The sequence below is a fragment of the Brachycentrus maculatus genome, unplaced genomic scaffold, assembly GCF_059751285.1.
Source record: "Brachycentrus maculatus isolate JH-2025_06_01 unplaced genomic scaffold, ASM5975128v1 h1tg000360l, whole genome shotgun sequence".
In the NCBI taxonomy this organism is placed as follows: Eukaryota; Metazoa; Arthropoda; class Insecta; order Trichoptera; family Brachycentridae; genus Brachycentrus; species Brachycentrus maculatus.
In genome coordinates this window covers 43,943-57,761 of record NW_028281109.1, presented here as the reverse complement: position 1 = coordinate 57,761, position 13,819 = coordinate 43,943, and the positions used below count along the sequence as shown (strand labels likewise).

The 13,819-nt window shown below is 45.1% G+C and overlaps 3 protein-coding genes across 3 annotated transcripts; 1 reads left to right on the top strand and 2 right to left on the bottom strand.

The window, feature by feature from the left end:
* Positions 1-2,513: 2,513 nt before the first annotated feature.
* LOC148303604 (uncharacterized) lies at positions 2,514-8,566 on the bottom strand. The gene is made up of 5 exons (XM_088269677.1): positions 8,335-8,566; positions 7,674-7,873; positions 5,702-5,969; positions 4,809-5,148; positions 2,514-3,809 (listed from the first exon to the last, which is right to left on the bottom strand). Exons 1-5 carry the CDS (start codon positions 8,413-8,415, stop codon positions 2,725-2,727), a joined length of 1,974 nt encoding a protein of 657 aa, XP_088125803.1. The 5' UTR covers positions 8,416-8,566; the 3' UTR covers positions 2,514-2,724.
* Positions 8,567-9,394: 828 nt separating this feature from the next.
* LOC148303603 (thioredoxin-related transmembrane protein 2 homolog) lies at positions 9,395-12,469 on the top strand. The gene is made up of 4 exons (XM_088269681.1): positions 9,395-9,853; positions 10,026-10,226; positions 11,206-11,340; positions 12,188-12,469. Exons 1-4 carry the CDS (start codon positions 9,495-9,497, stop codon positions 12,294-12,296), a joined length of 804 nt encoding a protein of 267 aa, XP_088125807.1. The 5' UTR covers positions 9,395-9,494; the 3' UTR covers positions 12,297-12,469.
* A 114-nt stretch (positions 12,470-12,583) lies between these two features.
* On the bottom strand, positions 12,584-13,747 carry LOC148303602 (transcription initiation factor TFIID subunit 10-like). The gene has a single exon (XM_088269667.1). It carries the CDS (start codon positions 13,656-13,658, stop codon positions 13,275-13,277), a length of 384 nt encoding a protein of 127 aa, XP_088125793.1. The 5' UTR covers positions 13,659-13,747; the 3' UTR covers positions 12,584-13,274.
* Positions 13,748-13,819: the final 72 nt, after the last annotated feature.

Here is a 13,819-nt window from a genome sequence, read left to right as displayed (position 1 = left end):
CATGATGTGACGCGGAGCATCAACTCAAGCCCAGGCGATGCCAGCCTGGCAAATGTAATATGGAAACCAAGGCGACTTAGATGACAAGTCGCAGCCAGATGTCTCCGCCCGAGTATGGATGCGGCCGGATGACTCTGGAAGGATGACAAGGATGCTGATCACTGGACGTGACGCGAAGCATCACCTCAAGCCCAGACTTCTCCAGTCTGGCGTTGTGACCCGGAAGGCGACTCCATCAGGGCGAGTCGCGGCCTGGTGTCTCTGGTGACGCGAGGATGCTGCCGAGAGACCACGCTGAACGGGCCACAATCATCACCATCGGCGTGATAAGGGAGAAGAACGTGCAATCCGTCCCAGGAAATTTGGTGCAGACTAGCTGCACGGGGGGAGTGTTACGGACAGATCGCACACCCCGTGCGGCGGCCCTGAAAAAGAATTCCAGGCGCCTGGCGGCGAGCGAAACGGTCGCCCGTCAGAATGCGGCCCGAAGAAGGGCCTCTATGGATTCTACCGATTTCTCATGTATTTACAGAATGTATTAGATGTAAGAAAGAATAAGACAATGTTAATATTAAATGCGCCTAGATGTTAAGTTGTATAAATAGATTACTGATATAGATTACTGATAAAATAAACTTGTAAATTGTAATGTAATAACGAACTGTTGGAACGGCACCGGTACGGTATGAAAGTGTAGCCCGTCCGGTGCCCATTAGAGAGAGACAGAGATATGGCTGTCTCTCTCCCCCGGCCGCTGATTGGCTGTACTTTCCCACTGTCGGGCGGTACGCGATCACGGCCGGGTATATAGAGGGCGCATTTTTTGATAATAAACCAGTTCTGGTGTGACTGTTGAAACCTGTGTTTCATTTCTCCGCTCCCGCTCCTTGGACTACTCGCCGCGCCGCCAGCCTGGACCGCTTCGCCTCATTATACCGATTCACGGACCAGTTTCGGAAAGCCCTTATCAGGGCTATTGAGGTTGACTTGTCGGTTCAGTGCCCGCTCTTCCCGGCTCATACATCCATTCACCTCCGTCCGTATCCAGCTTACTCGGTAACTCGGTACGGCGGGGCCGTCTGGAACGTCACCCCTTACAACGGTGGCATAGTTGGGAGATTCCGAAGAAGGCCAGGCGTGTACATTTTTGAGAGTCATCGCACGTAACCCACGCCGGTTACAATATTCTTAAACTTTAAAAACGTTCTCCTGAAAAATCAAGTATTTTGATTTATGACGTTCTTGAAAGGAGTGAGCGATATGTACATTCATTTATTTATATACGAGGTTAACCAACTCAATACAAAATTACATCTGCCCACCTAGTGTAGTGGTCTCCGTGCCCGGAGTTACCTGGTTCCATTCCCGGGGGGGTCAAAGCTAACTCGAGTGTTTTTTACCAATATTTATTTTATTTATAATTTTGGCATTCACTTTGTGGTAAGACATGATGAAGTTGTAAATGACAAAGAAAACACTTTTATTTACAACATGTTGAGTGTGTCCAAATACTTGTTCACAAATCTGGATTATCTCCAATTATATACATATATAAAACCCTTATCCGCACCCCAATGGTGCATAGGGCACTGTGCCTTATAAACGCAGTGTTATCATGATCGTTTTACTTATGAAGGAAAGGTTATCAGCCCTCCGCTTCAGGTACCAGTCCATGGTAATATTGAATAAATATTACAGTGAAAAAATCACTTATGTTTATTTTTACCCCCCTTGGGAATCGAACCCGGGACCTCCGGAACGGTAGCCGAGCGTGCTGACCATTACACTACGGAGGCGGACAGAATATCTATCTAATATCGGACAGAATATAATCTCCAATTACAGGAGTTAATTTTCATTTTATTTTTTGACAAAAAATAAAAAGCTTCTTTTCATCTCACCGATAGATGTCTCTAGTGAAGTTCTAGTGATTCAAGAAAAATGTTTCTGAATTGGTTCATATATGTATATAAGTTCTATAACTTCCAAGAATTTGTGTAGTGTGGTTGTCAATAATGGGTGGAATTGGTGAATGTTACACGTGTACACACTACAAAGTGATCACTTAAACCAGCCTATGACGGTCGTCAGCCCCATAAATTCCCAGACTTCCATATTCTTCCGCATCTTTGATGAGATGTCAAAAAATAATATGAAAAACACTTGAGTTTATTTTTATGTCAACTAGTTTCAGAAGCCATGCCATGATCTTCAGGTTTGAATGTAACTGTTGTATAAATAAGGAGAGGGGTAAGGAAGGATTTATACAGCAGTTGATTAACCTGAAGATGGAAACATAGCTTCTGAAACTATTCGTCATAAAATAAACTCAAGTGGTAAAAAAAAACCCTGTGTTTTTCTTTTTCATTTAAAATATTTATTTAATATCTGAAACGCTGGACAGACCACCTTGCCTACTCGTATTTGATGATAGAGGTAAAACAGTATCAATGCGGTGCAGTGCCCTATGTACCACATTGGGGCGAATAAGGGTAAGAAAAAAACAAATATTAACAATATTTATTAGTGGTTTATTAAGCGTTTTATTGATATACGTCAATAAAGATGAAGCGGTCTCCGCTCATTTACTTATCTCGCAATTTTGATCATAAGTGGGTAGAATGGTGATGCGTGGAGTGATCACTTATACCATCCGATGTGAATGGATCTCTAGAATAGGTGGTAATTATATTACACGGCTGCAACGACTCGCTCTGCTAGTATTCAGTCTTCATTTCCCGAGTCGGCCGATTGCTCTCCGTGGGCGTCGAACGTCTCCTCCGGGCCGACGACGCCGGTGGCGTTGCGAAACAGGGAAGCGACCGCCAATCCGGCTCCTAAATTATACTCATTGGTGTCTTTTGATTCGTCGCCATTTTCCCGGTTGTATCGTCCTCGGTACTGCCGCGGCGGAACTTGAAAGCTATCGCTGTCATCGGTGGGATCTGAGTCGTCGTTGTTATTATCGTTTTTCTTCCTCACACTGCCCCCTCTGGAAGGAGGGTGGTTCTTCTTTCTGGCTACTCTCCCCTTTCTCATGTCTTTCAGCAACTTTTGTTCGCTGTCGCTTTCGCTTTCTGAAGTGGAAGAACCGCGCTTAAAGCGACGATCATTTTCTTCGCTAGTGTCATCTGATTTGTTCTTCGTTGCGCTGCAACTGTCTATCGCTATCTTTTCAACGGCTGCATCTTTAACGCCTTCTTTTGAGTAGTCACATACAACGGCATTATCTTTATCGCCCGCTACCGAGTTCCTTTCGACAGCTATATTACTACCACTCTCCAGCGGGTCCTTCACGGTGGATACATCTGTACCAACTTCAATCGAGTTCTTTCCAACGACCGAATCCTCGTCGCCTTCCGTCGAGTCTTCGTCTTGTCCTATTTGCCTGGGAAAGTGCGGCAGGTTGCCCTCCAGCTCAGGCATGGTGCGCGCCAGCGCGGCCCGCTCGCGCGCGCGCATGTCGTCCTCGCGCCGCAGCAGGCGCTGCCGCAGCTCGCCCAGGACGCTCCGCGCGGCCCGGAGCTCCCTCTCGCCCGGCCCGTTGGGTATATCGGCGATTACGATGTCGGGGTCGTCGTGTTTTTTCTCGTAGTAAAACACCTGGTCTTCGATCTCGACCGGCGTGTCTTCGGACACCACGCGAATGCTTTGGGATTCTGGGATCAAATCGGGCGGTTTCCCTTGTCGCGTCACCGTCGCATCGCCGTCGCCTCTCCGGAGCTCCGCGATGACGGAGTCCACCTCGGCCAGGCAGTCTCGCAAACGGCTCTTCAGCAGGACGAGCTCCTTTTCCAGTGAATCTTTACCTGCCAAATACAGATGGATCAATGGACAATGGACACGGCCAGAACCAACGGGACAGTAAATAAGTCACGTGTCGGAGTCAAATAACACTAATCAATTATAATATTACCAACATTTGATAAAGCTTTAAAAACACGAATCGTCTCACAATGCCATGTTATTAGATTGTTCCTTTCGCCAGCATGAATATAAGCCTACGTGTACCTGCATGCCCCATTAGCTATTGTTGTCTCCCGTAAATTATTACTGCACATGTTAAAACTATTACTTAAGTACCTAGAATTGAAAACGCCATAACGAGGCGAAACATTGTCACAAATTTAATTTTTGTGTTTTTTAGCAATAAAATACAATTTGGTACACAAAAATAATCAGCGTTTGATTTAAACATTTGATATATAAACAGTAAATAAGGCTTATCTCCACTACAAGTGTACGCATATTCAAATACATCTTGAAAGCTTCTTTGAATAAACAAAGGGAATACTACAACTAATTACTCAATTCTTAGAAATTGCATCCCCAGAACATCCTTGTCTGTGTGAGCGGCCAGACTATGCGGATGCTCACAAATGCTATCGGAAAACTAACTGTCCACGATCTCATTCCTTCCGGAGAAAGAAGAGAGGCGGACCTGTCCCCCTCGCCCGCCAATATTCTGTACAAGAATTTAATTCATAAAATCTTAACCGGAACGTTCCATACTCAGTCAGAAATGCCATCGAGAGCTTTGTAAAGTCAGAAGCTTTCCCCTTACTTTGTTTATTTATTTATTTTAAGGAATAACTCGCAAAGACTCTAAGAGGTTTGTCTGCGGGTAGGATAGTAAGGATAGGGAAGGTTAATGTGAAAAATACATCACAAATACCCAGACCGATTGAAAATAAATCTTTCTTGAATTTATTTTGCACTTGGCGGGAATCGTACCCACGACGCCAGTTTTGCAGTCTGACAATTCTCCCGACCCGAGTTCTGGAGATATCGATGACTGAATATCTCACCAGTTTTTTTATCAAGTTCGTAGGCCTCTAGTGCGCTCTCCAGGGCCCCGCTCCGCTCCAGCGCGGCCCGCAGCGCCTCCCGCACGCCGGCGCCCGCCCCCGGCGCGGCAGAGCGCCCCCAGGCGGCGAGGCGGCGCGCGGACGGCGCGGCGGGGGGCGGCGCGGGGGGCGGGGCGGGGCGCGCCGCCCGGTAGGCGCGCAGCAGCGCCGGCAGCAGGCGGCAGTGCGCCCAGCGCAGGCGGGCCGGGAGGTCGCGCAGCGGCAGCGCGGGCGGCAAGTGCGCGAGCGCCACCTCGCGGAGGAAGCTCGACTGCAGCACCAGGAACAGATGGTGGATCCGCTGAAAACAAAAGCAGAAATGTATCATTAATATCCCATGTAGGCAACTCCCAACACTTCACGGTTCGGGCAACTGTGAATGCCCTGGACATTCTTGCTTTTCTTTTTTCTCTTTATCTTTCTTTAATAATGATTTTGGAAAACTCATTGTCCGTCTCCACGTTGTAGTGGAGAGCGCGTTTGGCTACGCTGGAGGTCCCAAACTCAATTTCCACGGAGAGTCAAAACAAATAGTGATTTTTTTCACCCTAGTATACTTTTGTTGTATATCATCACCCTGGATTACATTGCATTTGTGCAATTACGATCAAGACGATGCAACTTCATGTGATTCAGTGCCCTATGCACCATCCATCCGGTTGACATAAGGATTGGAACAAGAATAAAAATAATTGTCAAAAATAAGCTATCGATACATTCAATATCCCAAATTTATAAAAACATCCCATTGTCTCATTCAGGTTAATAGATTTTCTAGGTAGAAAACAGTTTGCGCATTCAACTGTTCTCGCTACGTGCGCAGAGTGCATCGGATGCACAGTCCGGCGGCTCACCGTTGCGTCGCCACTCTGCAGGGCCCCCTCCGCCTCGGGGCCGAGCTCCCAGGGAGCGGCCAGGCGCGGCGCCAGCAGCGCGCCGTGCAGCGCCGCCAGCGCGCCGCGCAGCGCCCGGCACAGCGCGGCCTCGCGCACGTAGCCCCGCCCGCGCGCGCCGGCGCCCGCCTCGTGTAGCAGCGCGCCCAGCGCGGGCGGCGAGCGCACGCGCGACAGCAGCGGCAGGCACGCCGCGCACGCCAGCGCCAACACACCACCGCGGCTCCTCCTGAAATATATATCTTCTTTTATTCTACATCGGCATTCAAATGGCACATAGGGTACTGTATAGGAAGGACGTGGAATTTCTTCGATTGCCGCCTTAGCCTCATTACTGAGGGTTGTGACCTTTGTGGAAGCAATGACTCTTCTCCAGTTATCCCTTGACTGCGCTGCACGTAGCGCTCTAACCACCGAGGTGCCTGCTGCAGCCTTAATTTGATCGGTCCATCATGTGGGATCTTCCTCTCCAGGCTACCGATCACAACCAGTCATTCCGGGCTATTCTCATTACCGCACACAATATGTCTAAAGAATTAAGTAATCCGTCGTGTACAGATACCGGCCGGAGTCGAGCCATCCCCGAGTGTAACTCCTGATGAATGGACTCTTTGGTGCATCTAGCTGTCTTTTTTAGCTAATTTTTCTCCTTTCCGCTGCTTTTATGGTCCACGTTTCAGCAGCATACAGAAAAATGGAGCGGACCAAGCTCCTGACAAGCTTCATCATGGTGTTGTTACTCACACCCCGGTCTTTTCAGATTTTGTCTACATGGCTAGATATAGCACTTTTGACTAAAATACAAGAGGAATATAAGGTATGTTACGGAATTGAGCGACGTTGCCGCAGGATGGGAAAGAAAATAAAGGAGAAATGGTGGGCAGAGACAGCAATTGCTGGACTTGGAGTTGCGTACTCGTATTACGCTTGCGAAAACTACCGTAAAAGTGAACGAGAAAAACAAAAAGAATAAAATAATATTCAGTAATATTTGTGTAGATGGGAGGTTCCCAACCCTGTGCAGTGGCGCCCACAGAATGAGTCGTATGTTCCCTGTCACTATTCGACAGAGACAAAAAATATTCATAAACATGTGAACATAAAAATGTGAATTATATTTATTTATTTGTTAGTTAAAATTTTTTTGAGTGCCTCGGTTTATTAAATAGGCGTCCGCCTCCGTAGTGTAATGGTCAGCACGCTCGGCTACCGTTCTGGAGGTCTCGGGTTCGATTCCCAAGTGGAGTAAAATAAATAAATGTGATTTTTTCACTGTAATATTTATTTAATATTACCCTGGACTGATACCTGAAGCGGAGGGCTGATCACCTTTCCATCATGTGTAAATGATCAAGATAACACTGCGTTTATATGACGCAGAGCCCTATGCACCATTGGGGTGCGGATAAACGGTTTAAAAAAAAAATAGATAAAAAAAAAGGTTTATTAAATATGTTTATATGTTTGGGATATTGTATGTATGAGTGGTTCCTTTGCTGACAGTATTTGTAAAGTGGCGAGCCAGACTGTCGATTAAAAATAGGTGGTGCCCGCCACCTTACCGACATTTTAGAATGTGCTCTAGAGTACAAAAAGGTTGGGAACCCCCGCTGTATATCGTAGTCGTACAGGAGAAAGTGACCAACTTACAAAACGTAAAATGTTCAGGAGGGCCATTTAAGTCACTTTTGCACGACAAGAAAATAATCATCAATGCAGTTAGTCATTTTTAACAAGTCAATTTATTACACTTCCATGTTTTTAAATCCTTTGGAATTTTTTTCAGGGCAAATGTTGTCAAATAGTCAATGATCACGTTTTTCAAAAAAAATGCACTCGGTCACTTTCTCCTGTATGACTATTATATATTAAGTAATGATCTAGTCAACAGATGGGCGGGTTCTCCCACTCCCGGAGGAGAGAGGGGGCTCACACGGGCACGACGGCGGCCGTGAGCAGCACGGCGAGCGCGGCCAGCAGCGCCTCCCCGCGCCCGTAGCGGGCCAGCGCGCCCCCGTCGCGCAGCCGGCCCGCGCCCGCCGCCTCGGCCAGCACCGCCGCCTCCACGCGCAGCGCGTCCTCCCGGAACAGCAGCCCCGACTGCAGGATCTCCACCACGTGCTCGCGGTTATGCTGGAACACAAACCGACGAAGGTCAGACCAGTCTGATGATGTCGGTAACGACGAAACCCGGTCGCTGGTCAAATAAAAATAAAGTGGAAAAGCTAAAAATATTGGTTTTAATCTAATAATATATCATATTATCCACGATTGTATGACTCCTGAAAGAAAGATAACTAAATAAACAAGTATTATAAAATGTGTCCTGGGCACAGGAAAGTCCAGTGAAGAAAGATTATTAAAAATTGTAAATATGTGTACAATTATTTACAAAAAATACTTGAATTTCATACTATTTATGTAAGCCTAAGCAGCTCATTATTAGAATTAGGTATCAAATTGTGGTAGAGAGTGGGTTCCAACCGAGAAACTCTGACTCGAGAGTCCGTGACACTAGCCACGGGAGCGCAACCCGGCAATAAATAACCCTCCTCCATAGAGCGGCGCTGGAGGTCCCGGGTAGGAGTACTTACTCTGTTGGTCCCCCATATAGGATAGTACCAGTATCTCCTGTAGGGCGGGAACTGCACAACGGCAACGTCGGTTTCTGACATAATCAAATAGCTTCAACTATGTATTCGCATTCATCGTGAACGCCAAACACCCGCAGCGGTCGTATCAGCACTGGGTGTAGCGGATCATCGCTATTTTTTATATACAAACTCAGCGACAAAAATATACCGGGGAAACGTCAGAATAAGTTATCTGTCAAATTATTTTGGTATCAGATGTTTCGGTGTTGCCATAATACGGTGTTTTCAATAATAATGGCCAATTCACATAGCGCCGCGCGCCGTTTTAAAAAATCACCTCTAGGGTTCATTTAGAATTATAACCGTGATAAATTTGTGATGCTTTTGAAAGCGTATCATATTTACACTGGAGGGTTTTCTGAATATGAGCGGGAGCTTTCAATGGGATTTTTGAAAACCTCCCCCCTACTCCCGGATATTTTTTAAGCTTTGGTGTTTTTGTTGCAATTTTTATTTGCAGATTTAATTGCAGATTTTTACCGATGTGGATAGAATAAAACAGTTCTCTTACTTGAAATGTCTTCAATGTAATAAATATGAATACAAAAAAAAATACAAATTTTCAATTATCTAAAATAAAAACCGAATATTTTAGTTGACAACTCATATTATCCATATTATATACGTACTTCGATAGCTGAAGCATGATACAAATAACAAGAGCGTCAATGAGAGCATCTGATTTGATTGTAGTCTAGTCCTAACCTAACCAAGGACAGGATTTAAAAGAGATCATGCAATTCTTTCAAGGAATAACGTAGATATATGTATAATTTTGATAATGAACTTTTCGACAGGCACTTATTTATATTTTTGTTAACTAGTAATACCATACACAGACGCTGACCATCAGGTACTCAAAGCTCAATATTAAGAAGTTCTGCGAGATACCTAAAAATATTTTGCTTTTCTGTTCCTCTTATGTCAGCTGCGCAAGTTAGAAAGAAACAAAATAAAGTTTCATTTGCGGTCAACATACGTACTATATTTCGGATAATCTATGCTATCGTTCTCAATTTGACATTTGCTCAATTTTCTCACCATTTACTAAATTGGTGGTAATTGTTTAAAATTGGGTTTCTTGACACAAAAAGTTCAAGATGACTTTCAAAAAGGATTTACTATTACTTTTGAAGCCTTATTATTGGTTTAATATCCTTTTAAGCGTGTCATATATATCGGCGAAGCGAATCCCAGTATTGTGCTCGTTCATATTTCAGCAGGCCGACTGTGAACTCAACGGCAGGGAGACGGAGATATTGTTTTTTCTCGTGATTGTGGTAATGATCCGCACGAGAAAGGCCGGAAGCGTCACTATGATCAATTACCTGACTTCCGCCTTTATTTATACTAAGATAGCGAACCTGATTCTTTGGTTTTATTCAGATATCAAATTAGGTCTCGTGTTCGGGACAGTGTTCGTGTTGTGCGGTCTGCTGTTGCCGGAACCCACGTACAGGTGAGGCCGCTCTGCTAGGTGCGTTCCCCCGCTCTCGGGAGGCTAATATATTGGTCACTTTCTCCTGTACGACTGCGACATGCATGAATCTAATTTAGTTTAGTTAAGTTCACTGAAGATGTGCCGCAGTGCCACTTGATGCGGTAGTCCACGATATTGTGTCTGATTGCAGCGGTCCCGAGAACGTGGTGTACTTCCGCGGATCGGACAACCTGCGCGAGGAGCTGTCCCGTGGCGGCGCGGGCACCACGTGGCTGGTGGCCTTCTACACGGCTTGGCACCCGGCCTGCGTCAACATGGCGCCGCTCTTCGCGCAGCTGTCCGACCAGTTCACTCTGCCCAACCTGCGCTTCGGCAAACTGGACGTCGGCAGGTGAGACCAGACCCCGTTACTCCTTCAACAACCATGTTACACCCTCGTAGTATCATGTTACACCTTCAACATATCATGTTACAGCTTCAACATATCACGTTACACCTTCAATATATTTTGTTACAACTTCAACATATGATACACCTTCAATGTATCATGTTACAACTTCAACGTATCACATTATACCTTCAACATATCATCTTACACCTTCTACATATCATGTTACCCCTTCGACATCATGTTGTACCTTCATCATATCATGTTACACCTTCGATATATCGATTACCATATATATAGTAAAGTGCCTTAAGGGAGGTTACTCTCTCTCGGTCGGGTGCCCGCAGTTCCAGCCTCCCCTCCTCGAGTTGATATCTGTTTTAAACCACCTCTAGCTCTGATTAGAGTAATCTAAAATATGGAACACCTAGACATCTACCGGGATGAGCAATCAATATTATATTACACTTTACTGATATCATTTCTCAGAGATTTACTTCTCTTCTTCTCTTGTACAGGGTTAGCAGTCTTCTCCTTAATAGGTGTAATCGCCTTACATTTTTCTCTGTTGCAATCTGAATGCCAAATTGTGTAAAGAAAAATATTTTGGTGTATATAGCTTATAATTTTCTGTTGTGTTTGGTTTTTCGACACATGTTTCCATTTTCTCTATGGCAAAATGTGACAACCCCGACATTTTGTAAACGTTCCAGTTGTGTTTTTCTGTGTGAACGGCGGCACAAACCATTGTACACATATGGTAAATTGTACATGTATGGAAAATCTTCAAAATATCCTCGAAAATATAGATTAAAAAAGTCATTTTATATGAAAAAATTGCTAGGTGATTTAAAGGGCTAAGTTGGAGTATTGTCACAAATGGGGATGGCAGCTAGGGCAGCCAACACGGCGAGTGAAGAGGTGATGAGGTGATGAGAGGTGTGCGGAGTGTGCGGGGTGTGATGCGGTGTGCGGGTTGCAGGTACCCCGAGGCGGCCGTGAAGTACGGCATCCTGGACAGCTCGCTGAGCCGCCAGCTGCCCTCGCTGCTGCTGTTCCGCGACGGGAAGGAAGCGCTCCGGCGCCCGGACGCCGACTCTAGGAACAGGCTGCAGAAGTGAGTACCTACTCTTACACGAGAATTAAACTAATTCAACAACTGAATCATCTAATATTATAAAAAAAAAACTATTACTTCGTGACTAATAAGGTTTCTTAGTTCTAAACTCTAAATATAATAAACTTTTTTTAAATTTAAGTTTTACTTAGCAAATACCACTATTTCTTAAAATCTACTGTGTCACGTGTTTCAATATATTCCGCGTCATTTTCAAAAACTGTTCAGTGTTTGAAAAAGATGCGGAATGCATAAAAAAACATGTCAAAGTAGATTTTAAGATATAGTGGTATTTACTAAGTAAAACTTAAATTAAAAATGGATAGCGCAAAGTGACTGTTGAATCAATTAACGAAAGAATAAACCCTATTAGAGAAAAAGACCTATCTATAAAAATCTATCAGCGAAAGCTAATCTAGCAGTCCACACTAATGTATGCAGGTGAAGAAACTGAAGGATGAAAGTAGACTGAATGGAGTCCAAATGCGATCCCTCAAACGGATGCGTGGAAAAATTATGTATGATAGATGTTTGAACGGTGAAATAAGTTGAATTAAGGATTATCGATCAAATTAAGAAAGGTGCGTTGAGATGTTTAGACATGTGCAAGGAATGGGTGAGGAAAGAAGGGTAAAACAAATTTATGAGGCGAATGTAGTTGGAAAAAGGAGCGGAGTAAGACCGAGGAAAACTTGGCTTGTATCTTGGCGTGTCAAATACTTCAGGAGTCAAAAGAATGGTGAAACAATTATGCGATGTGGACGCGGTCAGAGATAGAAGATAGGGATGATGGGCGGGCGGGTATGTGTGAGGGGGAGACCATTTCTCTGATGATATTATTGTGCAGGTTCTTCTTCTCGGAGGACAACATCAAGGCGACGTTTGACCTCGTGGGGCTGCACAAGGAGTGCAAGGAGCGCCTCAAGGCGGCCCGCAGCAAGCCCAAGGCGGAGTAGCCGCGGCCCCGCCGGCACCGCACCTAGTCACGCGCGCACTCCAAATGACGTTATTTATTAAGAAAATTGCTAGTGCTATTACTTTTAAGAATATTTTGTTGTCTGTGCCGTTATTGTAGTGTTTTTACTATGATTTAAATTGTTTTTTTAAATAAATATTGTGTTTAACCTAATTTCTGCATTTTAAATCAATTTCCACAATCGTGATTTCTTTTATCGCCAGCTGTACCCGGCCACGCATCGCTGTGGCTCACTCTGATTAAAAGGGAAAAAAATAGAAAACACTAATTTTAAAATATTTATTTTTACAATGTTCGTGAAGTAATAATATATTAAAAATCTTCGGGACAATAATGCAAAAACATGGAAAATGGTAAGTGATGACAGCTGTTATGAAGAATGCTGTCCACTATAAGCAATGTTTAGTATTGCGTGGTTTGCTGTTATATATATATAACAAATGGTGTTGCCATTACAGTCAAAACAGCTATTTAAAGAAATAATAATTTCCCGTCATAGGTCACCTCTGACAGTTCTCGCCACATGCCCAGGTCGGGTAAAGAAACTGTCGGTTTCTATTCGGACCATCCATTAAAAAAAACAATAATTTAATTTAATTTTAAAAAGTTATACAATTTTTTTGAAAAGGTAAAAACACCCGCCAGGCCAGGATATAAACACAGGTATTTGAATGCAGACTCAAAGCGATCAGGGAATTACTTCAGGACAGCGATGGCCGCACGGAGCTAGCGGTGGCTCGCGTTGGATATTAAATTTGCCTTCATCTTCTTTAAATCCTTATCCACACCTAATGGTGCATACGGCGCTGCATCATATAAACGCAGTGTTGTCTTGATCGTTCACACATGAAGGAAAGGCGGGTAGCCGAGCGTGGTGACCATTATACTACGCAGGCGGACAAAGCTAGTAATCTGTAAGAGTGTGAGGAGCGAAGTGAGGAGGCAGTCGGAGGGCGCTCTAGACGAAGTAGTGGGGCTTGCGGGCGGTGATGCCGTACTCGGCCAGCGCGGGCAGCAGGTCCTCCATGGTCATGACGTACTTGCGCTCCTTGGCCTTGCCCTTGGGCGGGTGGCCGGCCGCCGAGTTGCAGCGCGTCTTGCAGTGCTGCAGCGCGTCGTTGGCCACGTCCGACAGGAACTTCTGCGCCGCCAGCGCGATCAGCCGCACCAACCGCGGGTCCTGCGACTCGAAGCCCGCCGAGGCGAGGTAGTGCGACACGACGGGGTCCGGTACGGTCGGACTGTAGTCCTCGAGCTGCAGCAGGAAGTCGCTGAGCGCGTACCCGGCGCAGTTTTCGTCCTCGCTATTCCCGTTCCCGCTGCCGTTATTCATCGCCGACATACTAATTCGAGAATACGATCAAAAGATTATACGCGCTAATCTTCGATCAAAGACCGACTAATTTGTCCCCAATCGCCAACGACAATGACAATAACACATTGACAGCTTTTCCATAGATTATTGTTGTTTTACAGATTAAAGTGATATAAATAACAGGTGTT

Excerpts from the sequence above, each read along its gene's own strand:
- LOC148303604 (XM_088269677.1), bottom strand. The coding sequence starts at position 8,415 with ATGTCAGAAACCGACGTTGCCGTTGTGCAGTTCCCGCCCTACAGGAGA. Across the intron at positions 7,874-8,334 it reads CTATATGGGGGACCAACAGA|CATAACCGCGAGCACGTGGT; the intron begins GTAAGTACTCCT and ends TTTGTGTTCCAG. Across the intron at positions 5,149-5,701 it reads TGCAGAGTGGCGACGCAACG|CGGATCCACCATCTGTTCCT; the intron begins GTGAGCCGCCGG and ends TTTTGTTTTCAG.
- LOC148303603 (XM_088269681.1), top strand. The coding sequence starts at position 9,495 with ATGACTTTCAAAAAGGATTTACTATTACTTTTGAAGCCTTATTATTGG. Across the intron at positions 10,227-11,205 it reads GGCAAACTGGACGTCGGCAG|GTACCCCGAGGCGGCCGTGA; the intron begins GTGAGACCAGAC and ends TGCGGGTTGCAG. Across the intron at positions 11,341-12,187 it reads TCTAGGAACAGGCTGCAGAA|GTTCTTCTTCTCGGAGGACA; the intron begins GTGAGTACCTAC and ends ATTATTGTGCAG.
- LOC148303602 (XM_088269667.1), bottom strand. The coding sequence starts at position 13,658 with ATGTCGGCGATGAATAACGGCAGCGGGAACGGGAATAGCGAGGACGAA.